Source organism: Pagrus pagrus, assembly GCF_965226575.1.
Source record: "Pagrus pagrus genome assembly, chromosome: 16".
In the NCBI taxonomy this organism is placed as follows: Eukaryota; Metazoa; Chordata; class Actinopteri; order Spariformes; family Sparidae; genus Pagrus; species Pagrus pagrus.
This window is the reverse complement of record NC_140200.1, coordinates 20195790-20223460: the sequence shown is the minus strand read 5'-3', so window position 1 is coordinate 20223460 and position 27671 is coordinate 20195790. Positions and strand designations below refer to the sequence as shown.

General features: G+C 38.5%; 1 protein-coding gene and 1 long non-coding RNA gene across 2 annotated transcripts; one reads left to right on the top strand and one right to left on the bottom strand.

The window, feature by feature from the left end:
- Positions 1-17: 17 nt before the first annotated feature.
- Positions 18-14799, bottom strand: plg (plasminogen). Its single transcript, XM_084378384.1, has 20 exons — positions 14708-14799; positions 14389-14509; positions 11546-11681; positions 11355-11461; positions 10768-10882; positions 10534-10673; positions 7604-7724; positions 7394-7512; positions 6524-6686; positions 6239-6363; positions 5810-5969; positions 5016-5206; positions 4791-4939; positions 4577-4670; positions 3271-3385; positions 2734-2808; positions 2491-2631; positions 2097-2203; positions 1693-1838; positions 18-392 (listed from the first exon to the last, which is right to left on the bottom strand). Exons 2-20 carry the CDS (start codon positions 14435-14437, stop codon positions 231-233), a joined length of 2415 nt encoding a protein of 804 aa, XP_084234510.1. The 5' UTR covers positions 14438-14509; positions 14708-14799; the 3' UTR covers positions 18-230.
- Positions 9576-27248, top strand: LOC311272171. The gene is made up of 2 exons (XR_014624535.1): positions 9576-9915; positions 27080-27248. It is a non-coding gene; the product is annotated as an uncharacterized lncRNA (long non-coding RNA).
- Positions 27249-27671: the final 423 nt, after the last annotated feature.

The following is a 27671-nucleotide window of genomic DNA, read 5'->3' as shown; positions in this document are numbered from 1 at the left end:
AAGGATGGCTTCCCCAATTCCCTTTGATTAAGTTTTTTATTTTTTAATACAGAAATCACATTGTTACATCCAAAAATCAGAAATATGATCAGCTCAAAATGTTTCCACCAGAGGAATAAAAACACTAGCTGACACGAAACACAAACATGCTAAAGTATCTTCAACTGAAGTAACTCTTTTTGCATCTCCTCGCATTCGGAGCCACTGTATTTGTTAAAGTTGGATAGTTTTTAATTGGCTTTGATGGTGGTGTCGATCCAGTCGATAAATTTGGACACTCGAGCGTAGACGCCGGGTTTCATGGCGTTGGCGCATCCTAAACCCCATGATGTCACACCCTGCAGGAGGAACTTGTTCTGGGCATTACACACCAGAGGACCACCGCTGTCACCCTGCAGGGAGGAAACACACAAACATACATGTAGCAGGATGTATTTTACAGTACAACTTATTTATTGACACATTTGGGGCATTAGATGGTTTTCAGTTCAACTGCTGCCAAAAGGCTGGAAAAGACCAGCAGCCAGTGACACAGATGTAGAAACACTGGTGTTCAGGGACAGATGTACTGAAGGTAACATATCCATCTGTATGAGGAACTGCTTACTCAAAGAGGTTTTAAACAAGGCAGAGCTTTTCCCGTTTCATGTTGTGTACGCAGTTTTTTAATGGAATGAAAAGTTGTATTCAACATTTTGATTTCATTTTGTTGAATGTATGAACTTCCTAGAGCCCGACCGATACATCGGTTGGCAGATGTCGGCCGATATGTGCTGATATCAAAACTCATTTTTAGGTTCATTAAGTTTTGGTGCATTGATGTTATCTCAGTCAATTACTGTACGTTTATTGTTAAACTGTAAAATATCAGAATTTTTACTTCCTAATATCGATATCAGCCCCAAAAATCAAGGATCGGTTGGGCTCTTTTACTCATTTAAAGAACTGCTTCATCTGCAAAGAGGACTGCACCAATTGAGCACTGCACTTAGAGCTGCAACGATTAGTTGATTAAATGATTGGTCAGTGGGAAGACAATTAGTTGCCAAATATTTTGACAATCAATTCATTTTTTTAAATGATTTTTCAAGCTAAAATGGTTCCAGCTTTTTAAATGTCGGGATTTGTTGATTTTCTTTGTCATTTATGACAGTAAATGAAGAGTCTTTGGGTTTTGGGCTGTTGGTTGGACAAAATAATTGATTTAGTCTCAAATTGTGACATTTTTTAAACATTTCCTAGAGTCAAAAAAATAGTTAGCATATTCATCATAAATGAAATAATCTTAAATTGCAGCCCTTATTGTACTCCTGATGTAGGATACAAGATGGACGGTTAAAAAAAAGAATTAAAAAATCAGCAGAACCACAGTCTTTTCTTTTTTGTGAAAACAAACTTTACCCACAACTCAACTTATTCAGTCTGAGATTTGGACGTGTTATGCTTGTATTGGCTAATGTAGCACTGAGCTGTGATACAAAAACAATTCACTGGAGGTTCGCCACTTGAACAGTGGCTCTATTTTGTCTTTAATTTGAACCAAATTACAGATTTTTCTTCCATAAGCTGAATATTGAATAATGGCAGACTTGTAAAATGAAGTGTAAGCGTATTAAAGAAGACAATGTGGAAAACGCACAATGCTCTAAAATGTTCTCCAGTTGTTGTTGTTTTTGTTTTTTTTATTCATACCTGGCAGCTGTCAGTTCCTCCCTCGATGTTTCCGGCACACATCTCGTGGTCTCTGACTCGGCCGTTCAGGTAGGACGGACGATTACAGATCTTGTTCTCGATCACGGGGAAACCAGCTTCCTTCAGGATGCCCTCACCTCCCGTACCTGCAACATATCTCCCTTTAGTATTCAACCACCCTCCTCTTCCTCATCATTGTCATTACCATCATCAGGACAGGATTGAAGAGTATCAAATATTCTGTTACACTAAAACATAAGTCTTTAAGCAAGAAAAAAAAAACTTTATTAACAAAATGAATTTCCTAAACGTATGTCTATGTCTTTACTCTCAAACAGCTCTTTAAAGAGGTGTGGACAGATCAAAATGTCATCACTTTTAACAGAACACATGATGTCCTGTACCTTGAGTTTCTCCCCAACCGGTAACGTAACACTCGGTTCCACTGGGAACAATGAAGTCCTTCTCTGGCAGACAAACTGGCAGGACTTTGTCATTTATTAGTGCAGGGCTGAAAACACACAAACACATGTAGGAACATCAGTCTCAATTATTTAATATTGATTATTATCTACATTTCCACATGACAAATGTCCATCACAAGCTCAAACTGATGTCCTCAAAATACTTGTTTTGTCTGAAGATTCTAAATGTACAAATATATATATATATGTATACTTACATTACATTAGGCCAGTATGAGAAGTAATGAACTTTTTTTTTTTAAGTATTCTGATAAATATTTGATTTACTGTTATATAAAATCAAGTAACTTGATGATTGATGATCAGCTCTCACCTCTGCAGTTTGAGCAGAGCGATGTCGGCTCCGTTGGGCCCCAGCACCAGTTTTTCCAGGTTCCTCTCCTGTTTCGACGGCTCGTTGGCTCTCTCTGTGTGGGTACCCAGCAGCACTTTGTAGGCTGAGGGCCGTTTGGACCTACAGAACACAACACATTTACACACACATGCACAGTTTAGTTGTACAGTGGCTGTGTTATTACATGATTTAATTCAGATGTTTTTTAATGGTCTCTCTGACCTCTCCAGGCAGTGTGCAGCGGTGATGACCCACTGAGGGTCAATCAGAGTTCCTCCACAGAAATGAATTCCTGCACTGATAGAATGAGACACATAGATATATGTTTATGTAAGACAATTAAACGGCATCAGCTGATACAATATCACCTGTTTTAATATCAGAAAATATTTCTACATTTAAAAATAAGCCCCCTACTAAAGAGTCCAATGCTAGTATAATTTTTCTCTTTCTGACAAATAGTTGGGAAACATGAATACCACACTGTCATTATCAATCCTGTTTCTCTAAAAGGTTAACTACTGATGTTTGAAACACCTGCAATGTTGTTCAGATCATTTACTGCTGCTCTGAGGGTATTTCCAGCATCCCTAAGGACTTATTGAACCATCAGAATTAGAGAAACGAACACATGAGAGCCACAGAGCACTCTGGGTTAGTCTTTGCCTTAATACAAAAGTGCCATTTTAACTTAAACCTTCATATTTTCACAAATGTAGTAAGTCCCTTGGAACGATCTTTCAGTGTTGTTCTACTCACCTGGTCCGGAGGCTGATTTGCCAGGGCCATGAGTGAGCTTTAGACACGCAGCCTCCCACAATGCGACCAAAACAACGCTTGGGTTTGGTGACTGGATTACCGCACTTCAGTCCAGCTAGAAAGAAAGTTCACAGTCATGAATTCTTACAAGAGACGTGAAACACAAAGCTGAATTTGTTTGACTTAGTGTCAGCCTTGCAAACATGTTATACAAGAAAAAACCTAACTGAAGGTTCAAAAGAGGACTTTGATTGTGATGATGTTACTGAGTTGTAAAGTTTTGTTGCTTTCATCAGTCTACACTGTAATTTTCTGGGCTCTGGTGTACTTGAACTCATCTGTGCTTGCAGTTGAATAACTGCTGGATTAGGGCTGTGACAAATACATTTTTCCATTTCTTTATTAGCTTGATTATTTGATGAATCATTTGGTCTATAAAATGTCAGGTATGTTGGTATATAAAAAAGGTTGAATAATGCTATAGTCACTACGAGTGGATAGTGTATTGCAAGACTGCCTATTTTAACAGAAAACAAACAAAAATATACTGTCAGTCAACATTTTATTGATTTAAGACTTGCCAGGTACATGAATTGACAACATTTTGTATTTATCTTAACAGGTAATGTAATTCAGTCAGCATGATAAGAAAACCAACATGTTCAAATTTAAGAAGCTGAAAGCAGTAGATTTATGGTGTTTTAGCTTAAAAAAAAAGACAATTATTTACCGAATTATTGATTACCAAAGTAGTCACTGTTGATTGACTAATCAGTGTTAATGGTTCTCGGTTCTCTCATCTCTGTAATGGATCATAACATCCTAACAGCTAGAATGTTAACATGCTCATAATTAGCATATGAACATAACATTTATAAAGAAAAGTTTAACATGTTGTCTTTATCTCAGAATGCTAACATTAGCATACTAAAATGCGATTGGGATGGTAACATGACATGATTTGCTAGCGTGCTAACATTAGCATCCATCTCAATGTACAGCTGATGCTGACAAAAATTGTATCATTCATTTCAAGGTACAAGTGAACAGTTTGACCTGTTGTTAGCAACAGATGACAAGTCAAGTGGGATTACCAAAATCAATAGGGTTCATCCTCTGGGGATCATGACTGTTGGTACCAAATCTAATGGTAATCCATTCAACATTTTTTGAGTTATTTCACTCTGGACCAAATTTCTACAGACAGACCAATATTGCCATTCCTCCATCCAAGTAGGTAGAGTACATAAAAGGTCAAATAATTAACTGTAATGTCTTAAACACAAATAGTCATATGTTCACATACCACAGTCTGGGATCTGACAGTAGTCCCATTTCTTGTTTCTATCAGTGGTGTAGCACCATGGTCCGTTCACATCGTTATCTGGGTTTCTGCAGCTCTGACAGTAAAACACAAGGAGAGAATCACTGAACTGGGAACAAATATAATGACTTACCAACTCTTAATATTAAAGTGAAATGTCGTCACTCAGAAAGTCTACAACTCAACACACACTTACATTGCCCTCCAGACCCTTGGTGGGGTGAGTCTGTGGGGTGAAGCTGTTGTGTTGGTGGGGACTCTGAGACCTCCAGGCCTGGCAGGTCACACCCAGAAGGGTGATGGAGGTTGGACCCCGGTATGTGTCTCCATTTCCAATCTTACAGTCTAACACAGCAACAGAAAGAAAAATGAACAAAAGATAGAATAAACTGACAAACATGTCAATGGTCGATCAGTTTACCTTTCGCTGGTGGGGTCTCGGTGGCGGTGGATGGGACCTGAGGTTTGGTGGGTCTGGTGGGTGATGGTCTTTGAGGATTTGTGGGGCATTTCTCCAAGTTGCAGTACTCCCAGCGGACTCTGGGGTCTGTAGTGTAACACCAGGGGGCTCGGTCTCCATCAGGGTTCCTGCACAGATTCCTCCTGAGGTCTCTGTTGGAAGAGAAAACCTGGAACTTGAAGACAGCAGGTACCAAGGTCCAACAAGGTTTTTAATTTTACTCCTAGAGTCAAACCAGGAAAGGAGTTAATGATCTCTGTTGGCTTGTTTCTGGTAATTCAATACCAGCAGGGGGCAGGATTTGCCTTTAACCAGATGTACTATAATGGCGGGCTTGCTCTGACCTAATAACCTACGATTAATGTCAATTTTAGCGCTGTGTCAGCATCGATAAAGGTCTGGCTGTACCAATTCTCATTCTGGTATCGGGGAAAAACACCATCTGGCTTAAATCAGTCATGATTGTCTCCGGTGGTGCTTCAATCCAGGATGCAGTGATGGTGCTCCTGCAAAGTAATGTCGTGGGGAACTTTTGCACGTGGGGATGCGAGTTGTGACATTAAATTGACTAAATCCCTGAAAAAGAAAGGGAAGAGCTGCTAGCTTGTTTATGTCAGTACCTAGCTGGCTCAGGCTCAGTAACAGGGACTTTGAACACAGGAACATGAAGACAATGGAAGAATAAAGGGGTACAAAAAGGTCAAATCTACATTTTTAAATATAAAATCTATTAGTAGACACCGCTTGATGCTCACGCATTGGGGAAGTTTCTTGGAGTTTTCTGATGGGAGTGAGGACTCATGGAGCTCCAGGCCTGACATCTTTTTCCACTGATCGTCTCTGATGTTATGCCACGGTACGACGTGCCGTCTCCTTGAAAACAGTCTTCCTCCTCTGGGGGGATCACTGCCTCATCTGCAGCAAGAGACAAGACATCAGATTGATTCATTGATAAAATAGTTAGAGTTCTATAAACCCTAACTAAACCCCCCTAACCCTAACTGGTACACCGTTTTTGCTTCGTCACTTCTCGTTCCCTGCTCTTTCTTCAAAGTACATGAACAGATTATAGAACCCTAAACTATTGTAAATACGCTAATAAATCTTGATACATTTTTCTGCATTTTCAAACTTAATTGCAGCTGTTTTTAAAGTGACATCATCATTGTTGGTCACTGTTTTACCTGGTCCGGCTCCATCCCCGCAGGTTGGCACTTTGCAGTACTCCCAGCGGGTGTTAGCGTCAGTAGTGTAACACCAGGGCATCCTCTCATTGTCAGGGTTACGACAGTGGTTGTCATCAAGGCCTCTGACAAATAGACATTAAGAGTAATGATAAACACAGGTAAACATGATGATTAAAGGCGTCATACCTCTGGTTTACTCTAAGGGCATCCACCTGTACATCCTCACCACCCAATTAGCTAAAAGAACAAGACAAACGACAGTTATGGGTTCCAGTAGCTTACTTGCAGGGGTAGTTGTCTGGCGTGCGGTTGTGTTTGTGTGGCGTCTGAGCCGACCAGCTCTGGCACGATTTACCAGTCTCCGTCACAGCAATCATGCCTCGGTACGATCCACCTTCACCGGTGGCACAGGTCGTCTCTGGGACGATGGTGGGAGGCTCAGAGGCTGAGCACAGAAGACGAGACGGGTTGTTTGTAGAACTCGTAGTACAACAACTTACTATATCGAGTATCATGTTGTAACAATATTAAAATAAAACAATCTTTTTTTTTGTGCCTCAGGACAGTTTGACACAATGGTCCTACTCTTATCTGTGAATGAAATTATTCTGATCCCACCTCTCAGTGATGGAAGCTAGGGCAGGTATAAGGTGTTACAGTTAAAATGATGGCAAGTGATGTAATGTAACTAAGTACATTTATTCAAATACAATTTTGAGGTATTTGTAGTTTGAGTATTTCCATTTTTGCCACTTATACTTCCAATCCACAACATTTTAGAAGCAAATATTGTACTTTTTACCCACTACATTTATTTGATAATTTTATATACTAGTTACTTAAAGAAAAAGAAAAGAAAAATTAATTAATTAATTTATTCTACCTGCAATTGGATAAAAAAAAAAAACATCAGAAAGGGCCAATAATTGTTTAATTCATAGCATACACTGTATACCTTTATGTAAATATATATAGGCCTTTAATTTACTTTAACTTTTCATACTTGAGTATATCTAATATCAGATACATTGATTATCTTGACTCACTTTTACCAAAGTAATATTTTAGCATGATATCTTTAGTTTTACTCAAGTATGGCCTTTTGCTATGTTTTTACAGCAGGAAGAAACATTTCAAAATAAGAGGCCTTACTGCAGCGGGGTATGGAGCAGAAGTCCCATCGTTTAGACGGGCTGGTAGTGAAGCACCAGGGTCGGGGGTCTCCATCTGGGTTTCTGCAGTAATTCCCCTCAAGATACTTCTCTGGAAGACTGAAGAAAACGTATGAAACAACATTTAGTTTCTGGAAAATGTGTTTGTGCTTGTGGTTGATTGATAGATCAATGTGTCTATGAGTCTTACGCGCTGGGGTTGTAGCCGTGGTTGTGAGGCTTCTGGGAGTCCCAGCGTTGGCAGGTGAAGCCATTTTCTGTAGTGGAGCTTTTTCCTCTGTAGTTCTCACCACTGCAGTGTATGCAATCCTCTGTAGAGACACAAGCACAGACATGTCACACTACCTGCTGTATTGGTCTGCTGTTTACTAAAATAATAGAAACATCTAAGAAAAGTGCAATATCTACTGTAACTTAAATGCAACTGTAACTACACTGCAAACACACTACAGGTGAAAAATAGTTTTTACATGCACAGGCCAGTTTGAATATTTTGGGCTATTTTGCTTTGCATATATGTGGTCATGAAAACTGAAACCTGTAAATTAGCACATATTTAATTAGATAACGCCAATTTGCTATGTTTCATTTATGATAGGCCTAGTTTACGCTATTCACTTTTATTGTCTTATATAAGGAATCTGACAAATGTGGCTTTCTATAAATCAGTTTTTCTCATACTGTCCAAAAATATCCTCTTACATACACCAAACTGTCCAGTTTTACTTATTATATAAAGATATATGCATATTTAAAGGTTTATGCAGAGGGATTTGTTCGTACATCATTAATAGCCTGATTTTTTTAACATTTTATTACAAAGATTTGTTTTGTTTTTTTTTATTTAAAAGGCTATACACTATTTTCTTGTCTTTTTAATCTCAATCTCAATGAAGAATATTGAACATGTCCATAATATTAAGTTGAATCAACATCTGCCTCATACAGATGGTACAAACATTAACTTCCCCAAGGTAGAATGTGCAGTATTAGAGGGATCCTGGACTGCACTATCCTGTGCTTTTGCATCTGTGTCCACCCCGGCATGTTCCCAATGCATCAATGATTTACAGGGTTCCCTTCTCATGGGATTTCTGGAATACAACCAAATTCAGAGAAGTTTTATGTAAATATCAATCAACATGTTTCACTGGGTTCACTGTGAGGCTGTACTCACAATGACAATAAACCTACACCCCCCAGTGGCTGAAAACTGTCATTGCAAACCTTTTACCCTGAAACCATCTGTCTGTCTCCTTACTTTATTTTTCTCCATCTAATTTTTATCTTATTCTGTGTTGAGAACATATATTTATTGGTATTCTCCTTGTTTGATGTCCTTTATGTATCCTTATTTTCACTTACATTTGTTTTGTATGTGGTACTGTTCTGTTAACCTGAACTCTTTGTAAACTGTTCTATTCTCTTTACAGTTATGTATTTTCACAGTCTTATATTTAATTAGTTTTATGACAAACCTCGACTTTCTCAAGTTGAAAAATTATCTTATAAATTGACAAACATCATATTTTCACTTCATGGCACAAAAAATTATTTATCATTCTCCATTTACCACCAGGTCACATGGGGGAAACCGGAAGGGGCGTGGCTTCGGCACTGTTACCTACACCTATATAAATATATATTTTAAGTAATCCAATAAAACAGAAAACGATTGTTAGAGTTAAATGTGACTTCCTATATTTGTGTTTTTGTGATAAATGTAATGTTGTAAAGCAGTCACGTGACATGGCACGTTGTGACGCACGACGTTGGACCGAGATTCCTGTCTTGAGCAGTCGGCAATTGAGCTAGCTAGTTAGCTAGCTTGCTGTCAAACAGATCAGCTATGGACATTCGGCGATATTTAGAAAAGAAAAAAAAAACAAGTAATACTCAAATAGTTAATCAACAGCCACCCGAGCCTTCCAGCCAGGCCAGCAGCAGACAGAATATGAAGACGTGGACACGCAAAACGACCAGGAGCCGCTCCGGAATAGCTAGCCGAGCTAAGCTAACTCCACAGCAGAGCCACCGCTGGAGACGTTGGTGGTCTTGACAATCTTGGAGAAAAACACTGCAGTCCCAAGCAAGCAGCTTTATCTGGAGACCCCACTGAAATAATTATAATATCTAAACGATCATTTCCCACTTACTATTAGTATTCTTGGCTGGACTATTCGGTTAGAAAGGATGCTGTCCTCTGTTTCGCATGCCGCCACTTCCACAGTGACAGCGGCGTGGAGGAAGTCATTTGGAAATGACCTTCGTGACTGGAAGAGACTGAGCAGTAAACCGGAGAGAGCTATCCAGTTTTTTTAAAATATATATATATACACAAGATTACAGAAGCACAGGCTCTGCCACCTCTGAAAGAAGCTTTCTGCAATAAGGAGAAGTAGGAACGATGAAAGAAATAAGGTTTTCATCACATCGAGGACGACATGACGGCAAAGCTATCGCCAGAGAACATGGAGGACAAGTCGCTTACTTCTACACAAGGTAAGACACTGGTCAGTTATTAGACACTGCTCACTATGAGTTAGGGATATGGGTGCATATATGCATTTGCACGGATAAGCAGTAAAAGTCAAATGGGGACCAAAAATATCCACAAATAAAAATTCAGATAAACAAACAAGTGAAACACCAAAATATCCCAATATCCCTAACTCATTTTGAATAGTGTGTATATATATTTTACAAGCCTACTGTCACAGCAGGCGACACGTTTTAATTGGGAGTTTATGCGACTATAAATATAATAAGTGAATATACCCGTCATTTTTTAAGAGTTGAGATTAGTTCATATGCATGCCTACACTGAATGATTTAAAATGGTGCATGGAAATGAAATGCCACAAACTGATATTTCACTTTTTATAAGCTTAAACATCTTGTTTTGTGCGCTCATGTGTGAAAGATGGCCTATCCCAGGCAAGCCTATGTCTGATATAGTACAAAGTGGTCTGAATCTTATTTTATGCCCTGTTGTTTGACTGTATGGCGAGCTTGCCACTGCTGACACACAATAGTTGGACTGGGTGTATGCATTTCAGTTGACAATGTTCCATTTTATACTGCTTGATTAATTAATTCACGACCCCCCTGAACATTTACCAGTGCAGCTGGGTACATTGCAGTGTTCCCAGCGGGTGTTGGGGTCGGTGGTGTAACACCAGGGTCCCCCGCTGTCTCCATCAGGGTTTCTGCAGAAGTTTGACTCCAGGTCTGCTCGGGGATGGCTCTCAGGTGTCATGCTGCAGCGCACACATTATGATACATTTTATTACATTGTTTTTTCAAGTAAACAGTGTAATATGTAAGTTGCGATTATAATACACAAGTACACACTTGGGCCTGTGTGGGTATTTTGCATCCCATCTCTGACACGTCTTTCCAGTTTTTGATCTGGTCTTTGTTCCTCTGTAATCTGTTCCTATTCCATTTACACACTCCAGGAGATATTCTAGATGAGGCAAAAAACAAAAACACAAAACAATATTCACCAAAGGACACAATCAACAATAATTCAATAAATCTTTCAATAAAATCAGCCTGCTATTTTGGAGGAATGCTTATTGACACATTCAAATAATGGTTATTTGTGGAACATATTTATCAGATAATTCCTCAAGTGAAGTCATTTATCTGATCTCATTGAAGTGATGTTTCATCCCCAAAACTTGAATCACAGTAGTGTTTTACGTGCGTCACCTCCTCACTTTGTTTGCAGACAGTCCAAACATCACTGATCATGCAACATGCGCTAAACATTAACTACAATGTAGTGGAGGCTAAAAAATATCCTTTAAACTCCCAACTGGAGCAGTACGTGCAGTATGTGTTAACATTGAAAGGAGACCAAAAAGGACACTTTAATAAATAACAGATACTTCAGGCCACTTATATAACTCATTATGACAGATAAAAGTACTTACCACTTTTTTCATATAAAGCTGTGCTGCTTCTGCGCAGGATGGTCTCTGTTTTAGAGTTTGCTGCTGCTGTCCAACACTCTTGGTCCTTTTCAATATATATGAAAGACCTGTGGAAACGAAGCACAGGTGTCAGGTCACGATGCTGAGCCTTTCAGTGTAATAGTTTCATGAAAAAGTTGGATTTGACCTACTTGCATGTGAAGGATGGTTCAGTGTCACATTTGGTGGCACAGTCATTGACAGTGTTGACTGAGTACTGTCTTCTGTTCAGTGAGAGGATCCATGCTCCTTCAGTTTTAGAGTAGCCGTCCACCTCAGTAGCACTTACTGAAAACAGAGAGAAGGAAATTAATTCATCATCAAATACGCAGTGCATTAACTATCATTCAGAACATGAATGAATGAATAAATGTCATCCCAGCTCATATCTGGTTTATCTATTTATGTATGAGGCAAAACAGTAAATCTAAATAAGTAAGTCTTAGTATAATACAAAAGTTAAGTCATGATATTTCGTATGAAAGACTAACAATGGCAAATATTTGGACAAATTTCGATTTTGATGCTCTGGCGACGTTGCTCCCTAAACTTTTTTTTGCCAATAAAACCTATTTAATTGACCAACATGTGAAATGAAGGATAACTTAGAAACTAAGAAAATCATCCCCTCTGCATTTAATGTCAAATATTAAGCAATTCAGCAAATGATCAGATAATAAAGGGTAAATAATGGAATAAAATTATAAATGCTTGTGTAAAACATTTTATAAAGATTATCTGAGTATAGGAAAGTCACATGTTTAACTGTAGCTCCCTGAGTGTAACTACTGTATCTTGAGCTGTAGAGTCTTTGTACACTTTATTGACAGGATATTTTATTATATTTTATTTTAGCTTGATATTACAATGAGTGTATTGTGCTACTCATGGATGTAATTATAGTAAAAAGTAAGTATTTCTCTTTTTGCTAAGAAACCCCTGGAATTTCTTCAGAGCACCCTGAAGTGGTTAAAGAAAAAAACTGTATAAAATCACAAATGGGTATTACACATAAAGCATCTGTTTACAGTGTGCAAATATACTTTCCAAATGGAAGAGATGATCACATTTATACATTTTCCGTATGATTGATTGATTACAGTAATTTAATGTTTTATTATCTTAAGAAACAGATGTTTTGATCATTTTACAAGCACTGGATTAAATGTGTCACTCAGTTTGTAACCATGTGTGTGGAAACCGGTATTATGCAATTGAGCGAAATAACAAATATTGTGGCAGCAACCTTGAACTGTACAAACCTAGTGAGTAATGTGTCAAATACACAACATGGTAAGAAAACACTAAATCACTTTGCTGTCTTTCTAAAAATAAGTGATTTCTTTACAGTTTAGGTTTCTATGATAGAAGTTTCATCACATTCAAGATCTGTACTCATCAATATGAGGGCCATGGACTTCAGTTATCTACTTAGTCTGACATGGAACAGAATATTTGTTCATTAATTACTCAAGCAAAAATAATCAGATTTTAAACGGTATTTTTCTTTTGGTTGTGAATTATGTTATTTTAATTGTCGTTATTTAGAATCAAATATTTTTTACGTTTCTTTGTACTTATTTTTGTCCACGTGCTGCTGTAATGCTGTAATTTCTTATCTTAAAATTAAGAATAAATGCAAAATGCTTAAAAAGGAACATGATATGCTTATTTGCATTCTTGCTGAGAGTAAAATGAGTCGATTGATATGATTCTGATGTCAGTGTGAGTCAGTCTAGGTGTTTCCCCTGCTTTCAGTCTTCATGCTAAACTAACCAAACTGTCCTAGCTTTAACTTCAGCCATGAGAATGGAATCAATCTTCTGCTCTCGTTCATCTGTTTATTTTTCACAAAATGCCCAACTCTTCAACTCTTCTCTTTCCAACGCTTCTGCATTAAAAAGTGGAACAACAGAACATTGTCAGACTTGCTTTCATGAAGTGGCCTACATTATTTGCCCTCTGGAGGTTAATAAATAGGCCTACATTAAAGTGTGTATCTCCACAACAAATACTGATATGTATAATCATTTCTTATTGTTGAGTCACGTGAAGGTATGTATAAAAAAAACCAACAGGACGGAAGATAGAACCCTGTGGTACACCATGAATGACATCTATGTGAAGGTATAGGTTTCAATGGCAGCAGTAGCATTGACGCAGACTCAATCCAGAGTTCTTCAGGGTGTCAAAAGCCATAAAATGACCCAATATGACCCTGGACTGTCAGACATTTATTATGATTGCTGAGATGTGATTCAAACTGAACAATTTTATAAGAATCAGAGGAACTCTGGGTCTCGATTAGTAGCCAAAAAGTTGCTTTTTTGTCACTCTGTCAGATATATTATATTCAATTTGTCTCTTCTTCTTTGCTTCTCATTGATGGTGGCAGCCGCAAATGGCAGCCCGTGGGCCAAATGCTGCCCTTTGATCATTTTGTTTTTAGGCTCACTCGCACATTCATTAGTTGTGTCTGTTGCAAAAATACTTTTATTTCACAAAATTTAATTTATGAGAGTGAAACTGACAATCTACCTCTTAGATTAAAACAGTGCATTGTTTTTCCCATACTTTTGTACATATAATGTCTGTTTTTCAGTTGTAAGAAGAGAAATTAAATAAAAATGCATCGTTTTAACATTTAAATGTCATGTTTCCATGTCAGACTTAGGGAATGTTAAAGTTTGGCCACTTGGCACTTCACTTATTTATAAATCTGGCCCCTCTAAAAAAGTAGTTGAATATGCCTGCACTAATTTATATATACTTGAAACGTATGTTCAGCCTACTTTTCTCTTAATACACCCTCGCTTGTTTCAATAATGAAAATAGCACTGAAAAACATATTCAGTCAGTTTCGACAAGGTTGTCCTGATGAGGTACTGTCAGTGACGCAAACTATTTTTTGTCTTACTTTTTGTATTTTACAGCAGTGATATACTTATAGTACATCTATTCATAATTATCATTCAAAGATGCTGTTATGTCTTACCAGTGCCGAGCAGGGCTCCCAGGATAAAGGCTATTTTGTTGAGGTCCATGGCGAGGCCCTTATTCTAGCAGCTCATTGTCGACTCACGTATCGAGGTACCTCCTGGTATGTTATTGGGCTCCTTTTAGCAGGTCGGGAGGACAAATAGTACATCATTAGTCAATCATTGGCCCGACAAGGACGGCAAAAGAGCTACAGGTCAAAAACCTTGTTCACAGGTGATATTGGAACACTAAATGTTGCATTGCAGTTTTCTTTCCGTCATGTGTTGAATATTATAAAATATCTTCCAATGTACCATGTGTTGTTTGAGTCTTACCTTGTTCCAGTTATGACACACCATCAGTTGGAGAGCAGGGAGAGAGCTGGGAGGCTTCTTCTCTGTGTTGAGATGCAGCCACAGGCTTTTTTGCTTTTCTGTCACTTTTCTGCAGCTACAGCACTGCTTATGAGCTTTGGCCTCTTTTGATATCATGTGACCTATTGTTTCTTATCAACATGCCAATTCTTTCTCTTCATCACTTCACTGGAATTTTCATCCACCCTAAGCATGCTTGTGTGTCTTTTGTGGCATTAAAATCTTCATTATAGCATAAGTAAATGGTGCATGATGGCGGTATCTATAAAGCTAGTGTGAATGTGTGCATTTTATATTGTATTGTAGACTTGCTCCTGATTTTACTGGTGAATACTATGTGATCTAGATCAAATGAGATCAATATCTACAGTTACTCTTCAACTAAAAGGGACCAATGTCCTCAACTGCAAACATGTGATTACAAAACAACCTACTTTAGACTCTTCAGTGACTAGTAGCTCAGAAGAACAGTTCAATTCTGGCAAATTATGCCACTGTCTTTCTATAATTCTTCAACTGAGTTAATGATGAGATAGATTTGTGTATATAGGCTCCTTAAGAAGGCTCTTTGAAAAAAATGTCTGCAGAATGAGCGTTTTTACTCCTGATACTTTAAGTACATTTTCTGGTAACTTATTTTTATTTACCTGTGCACTATGTACTTTTAGGGAAGTAATATTACCGAGAAGAGAAAGATCTTCATTGACTGATTGTTTTTTTTATGCCTTAACAAATTAAACAAACTCTCTTTGTTTTCATGACTGAATAAACAAACAGACCTTAAAGAACACCTTTCTAGCTTCAAACAGTGTGTTGGTTTCCTTGAACCAAGTGTGAATAAATTACAATCCATATAATACTAGTAAAGGCCTGCAGAAGGTGCTATTGCTCAACAACCTTGAGGAGCTGAACGTCTAAAAAAATCTTCCATCACCTCTTCAACCTCACCTAAGTGAACAATGGGAGAGAGGTTGGTGATGCTGACAAAAGACACCTCATTGTTACGGCGTGTGAAAAGAAAGTGAGGACAAATGGATGGGACTGTTGAAGTCAATAAGGTAGTGTCAAGGATGGGAAGCATAATATAGAATAATGATATCCACAATTAGGTGTTTGTGGATGATTTGTGTTCAAGAGGGCACAGTAGTGAATGGCTATCATACAGCATAATACGCTTTGAGTAATTTGACGGGTCGGGTGGTTCAGGGATTCAGGAGTAGCTCTACAGTTTTCAGTCTTACCATTGTGAAAGCAAAATCATGATTTGTACTTACATTTGTTCAGCCTTCTTTAAAGGTCAGGTACTAACCTTTTAAAATGAAAATCACTATTTAATTAAAAAACCCGGAAAGAAAATTTAAAAAAAAAACGTGACAGAGCTTAACATTGGCCTGTTTTATTTAAAATATGTCAAAAGCACTGACGTTTTAGTCCTTGGGAAATAAAATGATACATTACAAAACTCATATCGAGGGCTTAAAGTATAAAGCATGTGAGGCACCAGCAAGTACTTTAACATACTTTAACAGTAAAATGCAAAATTAAGTTTGAGTGTTGTCATAAGTAGTAAAACTTGAATTAAAGTAAAACGTCACATACACTTTAACTCAAAAACATGGACATTCATTTTGGAGCTGGGATGTTCAGCGTACCCTTTTAAAGAGCCAGCATCCTGTTGAATTCATCATAGTATCATCAAGTTAACCTGGTGACATCATTTGAGTGCCTCAGCTTGGGTATTAGGGTTGAGCGATGTCAGCTGAATGGCATATGACGATGTCCACAGTGAAACATAGTGATGGATGATCACTTGCACTTGGATGATTGTGTAGAAAAGAGGTTTAACTCTGGTTTTCTGAATCTGAGAAGCATCCTCTCACACAATGTCCCGCCCACAACAGTATCTGATTGGTAACACGTCACAATTAATAGCCTGTAAACAGTGAATAATCTGAATCTGCAGAGTAACTAGTAACCGAATCTGTCACATAAAGTGGAAAGGAAGCAAAAAGTAGCAGAAAATGGAAATACTCAAAATTGTACTTAAGAACAGTACTTGAGTAAGTTTTACTTAGGTTTATTCCATCAATGGTTGTTTGTAATTTTCACACAGAGTTTCATTTCTACAGTAAATGAACACTGGTCCCAGATACTGCTTTTCAGTCTCCTAAGTTTCTAATAATTGGTATCAGTATCAGCTCTGAAAAGGCCACTGTCAGTCGACCCCTACTCCTTATTGGTTCAGTTCTTTATGTGTTCTTATCGATACTGTACCTTTACAAAATGATTGCATTTAAAGAAATATATTGAAAAGAAAGAATGAATTTAGAAAAGGAATAGAAATGAGCATTTTAAATGTAACTATTGTTTTTAGAGCAGCAACAGTAATCTGTACACAGCAAAATCACTATAAACTCAAAAATATCACAGTGGAAACAAACTTAAAATATCTATAAAATAATATTTGTGACATCAAAATACTGAGTGAAGTTTAGAGAGAATGAAAAACGCAGACATCAGTCACTCATACTTCATAATAAAGTGAACTTAAACTCTCTTTTCAAAGCCTTGACTGCATGTAAAAGAGGCAAACAAATGTACAATAAAAAAATATATAAAAAAATATTTTTCCCAAGTATTTATTTAGCATATTTAGCTGTTCAGTCGGGGCTATAAGCAGGGCCGTAGCCAGGATTTTTGAAATACCGAGGTCAATATTCGGCAGATCCTTTCCTCCTCTTTGCCTGATCATCCTCTGCCTTTCTTGCTGCAACAAATGATAACTTGGATTGATGCAGCCTCTTACCACTATGTTGCAATTTTTCTCCGATTCATTTAATTGCTGTTCTAATAATAGACCTGCAGTCACGTCGCGACCGTGTTTACTTTCGGTTTTAATGACACGAAACTTGAGGAAAAAAATAACGAGGACATGACCTCGGTGTCCTCAATGGTGGCTACGGCCCTGGCTGTAAGAAAACAAATGTCAGGCCAAAATGGATAGAACCCTAAAAACTCAAATGTGAGTCTTTAACTTTGTATGAAATTAAATTTGAAAAGTGTCCTTTCAAAACCCTGGACTTCAAAAGTAGTAAATAAAATGTACAATACAATGAAGAAAAATATATACTATTTCAAGTACTCTGGGAACTGCTACATTTAACTATTCTCTTCATCAAGCTAGTGCTTGGGAATGTCAAGATTCTTGTGCAAAAACAAGAGCTGGTCAACATGCTCTGTGGTGAGGGTGCTCCTCTGAGCACTGACAATGTCCCCGGCTGTAGAGAAGACACGTTCAGCAGAGACGCTTGTCTCTGGTACACACAAGTAGCGCTTGGCTAGTTTGGCCAGGAGAGGGTACTCACGATGATGTTCTTTCCACCACTCTAACGGGCTTTCAGACAGTGGCAAAGGAGCAGCTCTGTTGTACTCTTTCACCTCCTCTGCGGCACTGTTAAAGGCTGACATCTCTGTAGGGCTGCCCCCAAATAGTCGACCAAGCACTGGTCGACCAAAAAATCATTAGCAGACCAAAATTTCATTGGTCGATTGGTCACAGAAAAAAAGCCAAAAACATTTGGAGCCGTGTCTTGTCAAAATTAAGTCAAAATCTATGTGACTGGCGGCTGGTCTGTGTATAAAAGGCCTTAGGGCTTTTAATTTGAAGGGCCAGACACAGGAAGTCGTGACTTTTACACGGCAGGTCCCTTTGACATCGCGGTTAGACAGTTAACAATTAATAGCCAACCATGTCGGGAAAGACGTCTAAAATATGGGATCATTTTGAAAAGAAGAAGGATGACCCCCCCGAGTGCGGCGTAACATGAAGGAGAAAGCTCCATGTTACGCCGCACTCGGGGATCGACGCAGGACTGGCAGGACTGCTACTGCTAGGCTACTGCTAACGTGAGTTGTTGAAAAACCTTTTTAGCAAACTTTGTGTACACAAATGATGTTCTCAATGCTCGTGTTCATGTGTAGAGACCCTGGTGATGCTACGAGCAAAGTTTCATGTTGTCTTCTTAGTGTTTTAAAAATAGCGATTTTGATGCTACAGAAAAGTTGCCCGTGCACCTCCATTGTCAATGAGTTTGACCTGGAAACGAAACTACGGTGAATCTTAAAAGTGGCTTTTTCCTCGTAATTATGCTTTTACACAAAGGTTTGACTCGTGTTCATTCACAAAATAAGCCGAGGTTGCATTTTGGCAACAGTTACACCTTAAACATGTAAGTAGCCTAGCTACCTGCCCATGGCGGCCCGAACGTTTGAAAGCAGAGATAAATACATTTTATTATTGTTATATGGGCTAATATTAGACTATTCGTGTGTACTGGGGAAGCTAAATTATCCAGCTCACTGTGTTTTACTTGTTGTGTAAATCTCTCTACAGGCGCATCCACTTTACTGCGGAGATATATATATATATATATATATATATATATATATATATATATATATATATATATATATATATATGTATATATATACACCTGTGTGTGTATGTATATATATATATATATATATATATATATATATATATATATATATATGTGTATATATATATATATATATATATATGCGTCGATTAGTCGACTAATCGCTCTAAATGACGACCACTGGTCGACCAAGAAAGTCCTTGGTCGGGGGCAGCCCTACTTCTCTGGTAGTGCTGGTGCCTGCCTGCTCGTTTCCCCAAAAGTGTTCCCAGGTAATTCATCTAGTGCACAGGACACTCTTCTTTTTGCAGATGGGGGGCCCTGGGAATCTCTGTCTCCTCCTTTATTCTGACCCTCTTTTGCAGCAGCTGCACAATCCCTAAGTTCCTCCTGGTCCTGCCACACCACTTCCTACAACAAATAAAACACAGTGGTACAAAAATAATAATTAGTACACTATATAAACGTCTTTATGTCCTGTCTCTGACACCATTCTACTTATTTGATAATTACATTGCAACACATCATGACACAATATTAGCAAAGTGTTCTACATACATTATTACTCATAATCATAATGTAAACATTTTAAAATAAATGTTCCTCCAGAACGTTCAGTGTAAACACACATTGTGAATGAAAGACTCCTAGAACATGTCTCTAATGCTTTATGTATTTATTGAAATATGTATATATTTTTTTATTTACCTGACAATGCTCCACAGTGGCTGCAGCTTCAGGGACCATTCTTGCAAATGTTTCTTGTTTCTCTTACTCTGGCAGGAATGGCAGCACTTTAAACCTTGGATTTAGCACTGACGCTAGATTAAGTGTGGCCTTCCCCACCTTCGACGTGTACCTCTTACTTAGGTCTTGGTGAACGGCTTTCTTTCAGGTCTCTTACAAACGGAGGGTCTCCAAGGGTTTCCTGGGTGGCTTGCAGGAGTTGCGCATGGAGTGGGGCTATGACAGAGACTGTCGGGTTGTTCTCATCTGACATAACACATGTAGCCACCTTGACTGGCTTCAGGGCCTGTATGAACTCCTCTGCATTAGATATGTCCGACACAGTGAAGGTGCTGATCCCTTTTTCTCTTTTTCTCACATCGGTGGAAAGCAGTGCAGCTGTGACTGCTGGCTGCTGTTCGAGGAAACGCTCGACCATATCATACGCACTGTTCCACCTGGTTGATACGTCAGTTATCAGTTTGTGCGCAGGGAGCTCCAGCAACTTCTGTTTTTGCTTCAAAACATGAAGTGCTGTGGCACTTCTATGGAAAAATCCAGTCACACGCCGTACTCGTCTGAGTAATCTTGCTACAGCCGGCAGCTTTAGGGCACGCTGAGGCCAAGTTGAGTGTGTGCGCGTAGCACTTGACATGGAGAAAGCCGGCTTACTGTGCGGCGACAACCATATTGGCCGCATTATCTGTCACTAAAGCCGGATCTTTCTCTGTGATGTCCCATTCAGTCGCCACATTACGAAGCAGCTCTGCTACATTTGAGCCAGTATGAGACTCATGCATGACCCCGGTCTAGAGGATGTGGGAGGACAGAGACCAGTCTTCAGCGATGTGATGGGCTGTTATGGTGATATAAGACTGGGTTGCCCGTGAAGCCCATGCTTCGCAGGTGAGAGCAACACGTTCTGCTCTGCTGAGATTTTCTTTGATTTTCTGCTTAATGTCCTTGAGATTTGAGGCACTGCTGTTTCAGAGAAATACTTCCTGGAAGGTATCACGTACCTGGCTCCAGCGTGTGTAGCATGTTCCTGAATCCCATATTCTCCACAACACTAGAAGGCCGCAGGTCTTTGCAAATAAAGTCAGCGATTGATTTAGTTATTTGTTCTGCTTTTTCAGAACTGCTGGGTAGTTTGTACACTGCTGCTTTGAGTGTCTGCTGGCTTGCTGCTGCGGATCGTTTGGCTATTAGCTCTGCATTTACCTCAGGACGGTGTCTTGCCAGGTGGGCAGTAAGGTTTGTCGTGTTTCCGCAGTACGCGATTAGTACGCATTACAGAGTTTACAAATAGCTTTCGACATGTCCAGCTCTGCTTTTCCTTTCAAAGCAAAAAATCCAAAATGTGTCCACACCTTTGACTTAAAATGAGATGGTGGAGGTTTTATCTCCGCACATTTTTGCAATTCTCCACTTTCTGTTTAAGTGTTTTCCGCAAACGGATATGACGTCACGTTACTAGATAGTTGAAGAAAAACATTTTGCCCTCTGCTGGAGAAAAGCGGTAACTTCTTTCCACCTTGGCTTATAAACATAGACTAAAATGAAGCATTTAAATTTGAAAAGAAATCTATTTTTGAACAAAAAAATAGATTTAAAAATCGTAAAACAAAAAATCACGATACTTATGTGAATCGATATTTTTTTCTCCCACCCCTACAAATTAAGCCTTTAAACATCATAACCATTAAAATGTGGCCCCATCACAGGGTGGCTGCATTGAATTGGAGTGTGGGCATTATAGCATACAGTACACAATATAGACCTACAAAATTTAATGTAGAACCACAGTTCATTCTTCTTCTTCTTCTTCACCTGTTCAATTATCAGGACATCGCCTCATGCCGAAAGGTCTTTGGACTGGAGGAAATTTCTTCTAGGATAATGAAGTTTATTTTCCTCCTCTGCTTCCATCCTGGGATGCGGACATAGTGAGGCACCGCAACTGCTCCACGATGGACAACTGTGGTCATTGCATGTCAAAAAAACTGTGATGAAGACTTGGAATGATTTTATTGTGTTAATTTCTGCCGACATTGACCATTTCAAGTGGTGGTGGCCTCCAAAATTAATATGCAGGAAAAACCCTGAATACATGTCAAATTTACTTTTACTTGTACTTTTGATGCTTAAGTATCACAAGTAAAGTAAGTAAGTTTTCTGGCAAAACATTTATTTAAGTATGTTAAGACTTCTACTCGAGTCCTATTTGTAGGGATGACTTTCACGTTTACCACAGTAATAATTCAGCACAATATCTTTACTTTTAATCAAGTATGACTTGTGGGTTCTTTATACAACACTGCGTACTGATAGCTGGTAGCTTTTCTGTAACATTTCGCTATAGCCTAGTTAGCATGCTGTGCTTGTGTAAACATGGCGACGGTGGACTGTGGACAGAACAGATTAAAATATCACTGCTTGTTGAAGTTTTTACTACACTTACAGAAATGAGTGTTGTTGTCAACTCGAGTAAACAAGACTAAAACAGAATGTCCAGCCAAACAAATGTTTAAAAACATGCATTTGGTAGACAGTGACATACATAGCAAAGCTGATGTTACAAACATTATTTAACTTAGATGTAAAGCAGTTGTGTGTGAGTCATTTAGCCTGAATCTGCGGATCTTTTTTGGCCATCCTGTTCATAATGGTCTGCAGATATACAGTAGATTTAGTTTATTACCTCCCATTTCCTTCTCTCTTTTCCAAACAAAAGCAGAGGGATGTTCTGAGATGAATTATTATTAGTTTTATATGAAGCTCCTACTTTCCGATATAATAACATCTTATTGTTCCACTAAGCCACTAAGTGTATTGGTGGTGTTATATGTTTCTGCAAGTTGAAGGCCAGTGTCCTCCATAAAGTGGACCCACAACAATACCTCACACTGAGATGGTGAGTGAGGTGTGGGCTCTGTGGTGTCCAAGGTTCGCTGCTCAATCAATAACCCACTGTCAGACCTCAATTTAGAGACGTCCCTCTCTCCTTATAAAGGGAATAATGGTTGCTTTTTGCTGCAGCATCACTCAGGGTTTAATGTGATTTTTCTCTCTGTGACCAAAAAACAAAATCACATTTATTCATGTAAGCAGTATATTACAGTTGGATATGTTTCTTATACGTTTCTATTGATTTATTTTTACTCTGTGACTGTTTGTTTGTTGGTTTGTGTAATTAGTTTGCCATTTTGCTTTTTCCTTGAAAAAACAATTTTAATTTCTAGAGTATGCCCTTTTTTTCAGCATTAAAAAAAAGATAGGTCAAGCGAAAACTCGGCATGCATTCAATAAAGTACATGCCTTAAAGCTGGGGTCGGTAATTCTGTTCAGAAGCATTTTTTATTATATTTCTATAAGATCTCTTAACATCCAGACAGCAATCAAAATATCAAATGCTTTGGAAAAAAAGGAAAAAAATCCATGGTCTCTGACAGCGACAGAGCTGTAATAACTTCATCCAATCAATTTTAGCGGCCCGAAGATATTGTATGGACAGCCAACCTGCCTATCAATCTGTCCTTACCTGCCCACCCTGTACTGACTCCACCCATCACTCATTACGCATGACCGGAGTCTACGCACCGCACTGCTGGAGCTGTGGCGGAGTAAGCTCATTGTTTAGGGACAAGAATGGACAAGAAAGTACAGCCACACTTTTCATTACCAGCTTTACCTACAGCAGCTTCAAAATTGAGCCTGGGCTCGACAGTTTTTCCATCTAACCAACCCCAGCTTTAAATGCACAGTATTGCCCTGGGTGAAGAAGCTAAATTCTGCCGCGCGAAGTGATGCTAAATATCCATGCTAAATACTTATACTTATACATATATATACATATATATATATATATATATATATATATATATATATACTGTCACCACATATTGGATGTTTTGTTGTGAACTTGACATCTGCTGTGAAGAGTGCACAGAATAATAGAGATTATATCACTCATGACACCATGTAGTCCATCTTATGAAATAAGAATTAAAAAATGTAATGAGTTGTCATGGCATAAAACCAATGATCCTAGACTACGCTAGTGTAAAAATGGCATAGCCATCTGTGCTAAAAGAAAAAATAAATTGAAAATCAAATCAAGGATTTGGAGAAGTGACACCCCTAATTTATAACCCTAACCAAGTGTTGTTTCTGCGTAAACCTAATCAGAATATAAGCACAGTGCAGTGACGAGAGAAATAGAAAATTCAACCTAAACAAACGTAAAGTTTCAACATAAACGTTCAGTTTTAACTTATCTGTGGTTTTTACCAAAACTACTTAACGTAAATTTATTTTGGCAATTGGGTTGTCTGAACACATCATTACAAAAAAATGGAACAATGTTACAACACAAGAGGGACACTAAAGTGATAGTGATAGGTGTATATTTATTTCCATTTTTTCCTGTATGCTTTCCTCTAAGTGGTGATGATCCTCATTCATCTTTAATCATCTTAACTTGCTCGTATATTTTCCTAAATTGCAGTGTAATGAGCTCTCCCTGCCACAGTAAATGATACTTTATCTTCTGCTTGTCTGGGAACAAGAATTCTCACTCCCTGGCCGTGTAATCAATTTTGAGTTTTCTTCAAACCAACAACTAGATCAACCCCCCTGAAACATGTCATGGTCATTTTTTATTACAGACAAGAAAACCTGATATTTCTCCTTCAGAATGTCAGGTCTTTGTGCATTTTCAATTAAAGCCACATTGGACAGAAGGTCCTGGCGAATGGATGCAGAATGACTGCATTAGAGCCCACTATGGTAAACTCTGCAACACTTTCTTTTAAACATTGTTCCTTAAATTGAATGCATTTTTCTTTTGATTAAAGAATTGCTTAAGTGACTTGCCCTTGACTGGACCATTGTACAGCGCTGTGGTTTTGAAGGATGTGTGATTAAACACACAGCTCTAAAACTAGACACAGTACAGGTATTTCATGCCCTGTGCACACATTTTTCTTTTTTTCATTTACAATTTTACAACTGTTGCACATGGATGTGAAAAATAAAGTGAATCTGTGCTTTCGACTGTCCACCTCCCAGATCTGGTTCATGTCTTCACTGCTTCGTCCTCTGGATAAAGAAGTAAAGTGAATGAATGAAAACATTTAGCAGTTTAGCATCATTGTATTCAACATACCCTTGTTATTATCAAATATGAGAGGCGCCCCTCAGTCCACTTGACTGAGAATGAAAATATTTCCACTTTAGGTAAGTGCTTGTTATGGAAATCTCTTGTCCACTTCATAGCTTGTAAGTGTTGGGCCATCATACTAGAGAAAGAAGAGTCACAAAGTACAACTAAAGCTTAGTATTTTTAAAATTATCAGTATTTTTAGAAGGGATCAGATCGGTTTCAACTGAGGTTCCGATTTTATGGGATAACTACTTTTACCGATACTGCTTATTGATCTGATATTCTAACGGTACTGTTATCAGTTATTTTTTTTATCTTTAAAGAGACAAAATGAAACAAATTAAGAATGAACATTGCTTTATTTTCTCATACTGCAACCTTGTTGAACAGGATTCTCAAACTCAGATTAGCTTGGGGCCACTGCTGCTATTGCCATCTGGTATGAGGGCCATTTCAGTGTTCAAGTACTACAAGAAAGCGCAATATTTCTGAAAATTTAGTTTTTATTTACAATATCATAATACAAAAGCAGCAGATTGTATACATTTTGATTAAGTTAGCGCAGATTTTTTCCTTTCTTATGAATAACTTATTGAAACCTTTCACTGAACTAACAAATGAAAAACATTTATTTCTTGCTGACACCTGGCAGCACTTCTCTTAAAAAATCCCTTAAAAAATATGCAAACAGAAGTGTTCATATGTATGTACATTTGTTTTTTACAGTACAAATCTTTTTTCCATATTAATACTTCTTTAAACCTTGCACTGGGCTTGCCACGGTAGTCAGTGTTCCCGGTGTTACACAGTGGTCAGGTTTACGATTATATTACCTGCCCCCACGTCATTTTACTTTTTAAAAAATCAGTAGTCCGACGATGGACGCTGTGATTACTCCGTGTAGCACCGGGGCCAGCAACAGAGTTGCAGCACAACAGGAGTCACATTGAACTTTTAGCGTGGAGAGAGTTAGGAGAGTTGACTGACAAGATGATGGCGGAGGATTTGTTTACCAAGCGAAAAGCAAAAGTGCCTATTTGGCAATATGTCAGATTTAAAGTCAGTCATAATAGAGAACCTGATAAGGTTAATGAAGGAAAAGGAGTTGTTACCTCACTGAGAAGTTGGAGGTGTGCAACTTGTTCGCTTACCGCTCCTCATCTAACAGCTCCTTCTTGGTCATTACTCCCACAGACTGAATAAAACTACTACCAGACATATTTAGAATTGATCTGCCGATACTATGTAGATGCATTTCAGATATGTATGTTGGAGCACACACAAAATGCAATTTTAGATTAAACTAAGTAGTAGTTAAATCTCACCCTTGAAATGAAAAAAGACTCATTAATTTTGACTCAGCAAAGTTAGATATATACGTCAGCATCCAGCCAAGTTTGGTCGGCTCAATTAATCATCACAACTTTTTTGTTTTATGTTATGCATTTACAGAAATCAGATTCATGTTCCATAAAACTGAATGATGTCGTTGACAATGACAAGACTAATGGATAAAATTACCACCAAGGGACGCAAGAAAACTGATTTAGTCTCGAAACTATGACAAAGTGAGACTGTTTCAGGTTAAGCGAGGTTTGTTATTTTTTCTTTTGGAACCTGCTCAAACTAAATATATTTTAAAGGAAGAAATCTAACAAAAAACTCAAGTATTACAAGAATGAAACACTTTAAAACACTGGAGGTTGTTTAGACCGTTTCCAATATTAGATAAAATCCTAAAAATCTTAAATTGACATACAGTGTTCTTTAGTTCACTCAACATCGTCACCATCTCCTCATTGCTTCATATCTTCTGTTGTTTCAGGAGTAACACAATGCATCTCCATATAGACGAGCACATATACAGGGCTGCACAAATATGCACACATGCACACACAGAGTCCAATGTACAGAGTCCAGCTGTCTCTGTCTCTGCCATTACTGTAAGAGAATACCCCCGACCAGCGCTCTAACCCACTCCATCAATCTCTCTCTGTTTGACAGAAACTATGCCCACCTGTTCTCCCACAGTCCACACGCAGAGACTCAGAGGCTGAAGCTCAACGTGCGACTTCAGGCTTCAGGTTTGGGTTGATGGAGACTGAATGTGGTCAGTCTGCTGTGTTCACGTGGCACATTACTGTCATATCATCTTATTAAAGCATCGACTGCAGGGTGTCTGTTCTGTTTTGACTGATTTAAGCTGCTGTGATACTCTGTAGACAGCACCTGCCCAATTTTACCCCAGGGCCTGCAATGTTCACTTACAATTCGAGCAACAAAACATACCTTCCTAGGTAGTCAAAAACTGCTACGTTGGGTTGGCGTCCAACCTGAGCCCGGTAATTGCGTTACGGACCCGATAAGTTTGATGGAGCTGATCGTGGCCGTTCCAAAGGATGCGCCATGGCATGTCTCAGTAGTGTCCCAGGAGTGGCTCTCCATTTAGGTCCGCGGAGAATACGCACCAGGTATACAGACAGACAGACACACACACACACACACACACACACACACACACACACCCGCCAGGTATATTTTTGATTGAAGCAGACCGCAGCCGCGTCAATTTGCACAGAGCAGACACGCTCCTGGT

Coding starts and splice junctions, on each gene's coding strand:
- plg (XM_084378384.1), bottom strand. CDS start 14,437: ATGGACCTCAACAAAATAGCCTTTATCCTGGGAGCCCTGCTCGGCACT. Junction 10,883..11,354: donor AGCTTTATATGAAAAAAGTG/GTAAGTACTTTT, acceptor TGCCTCATCTAG/AATATCTCCTGGAGTGTGTA. Junction 10,674..10,767: donor AAATACCCACACAGGCCCAA/GTGTGTACTTGT, acceptor TGTGCGCTGCAG/CATGACACCTGAGAGCCATC.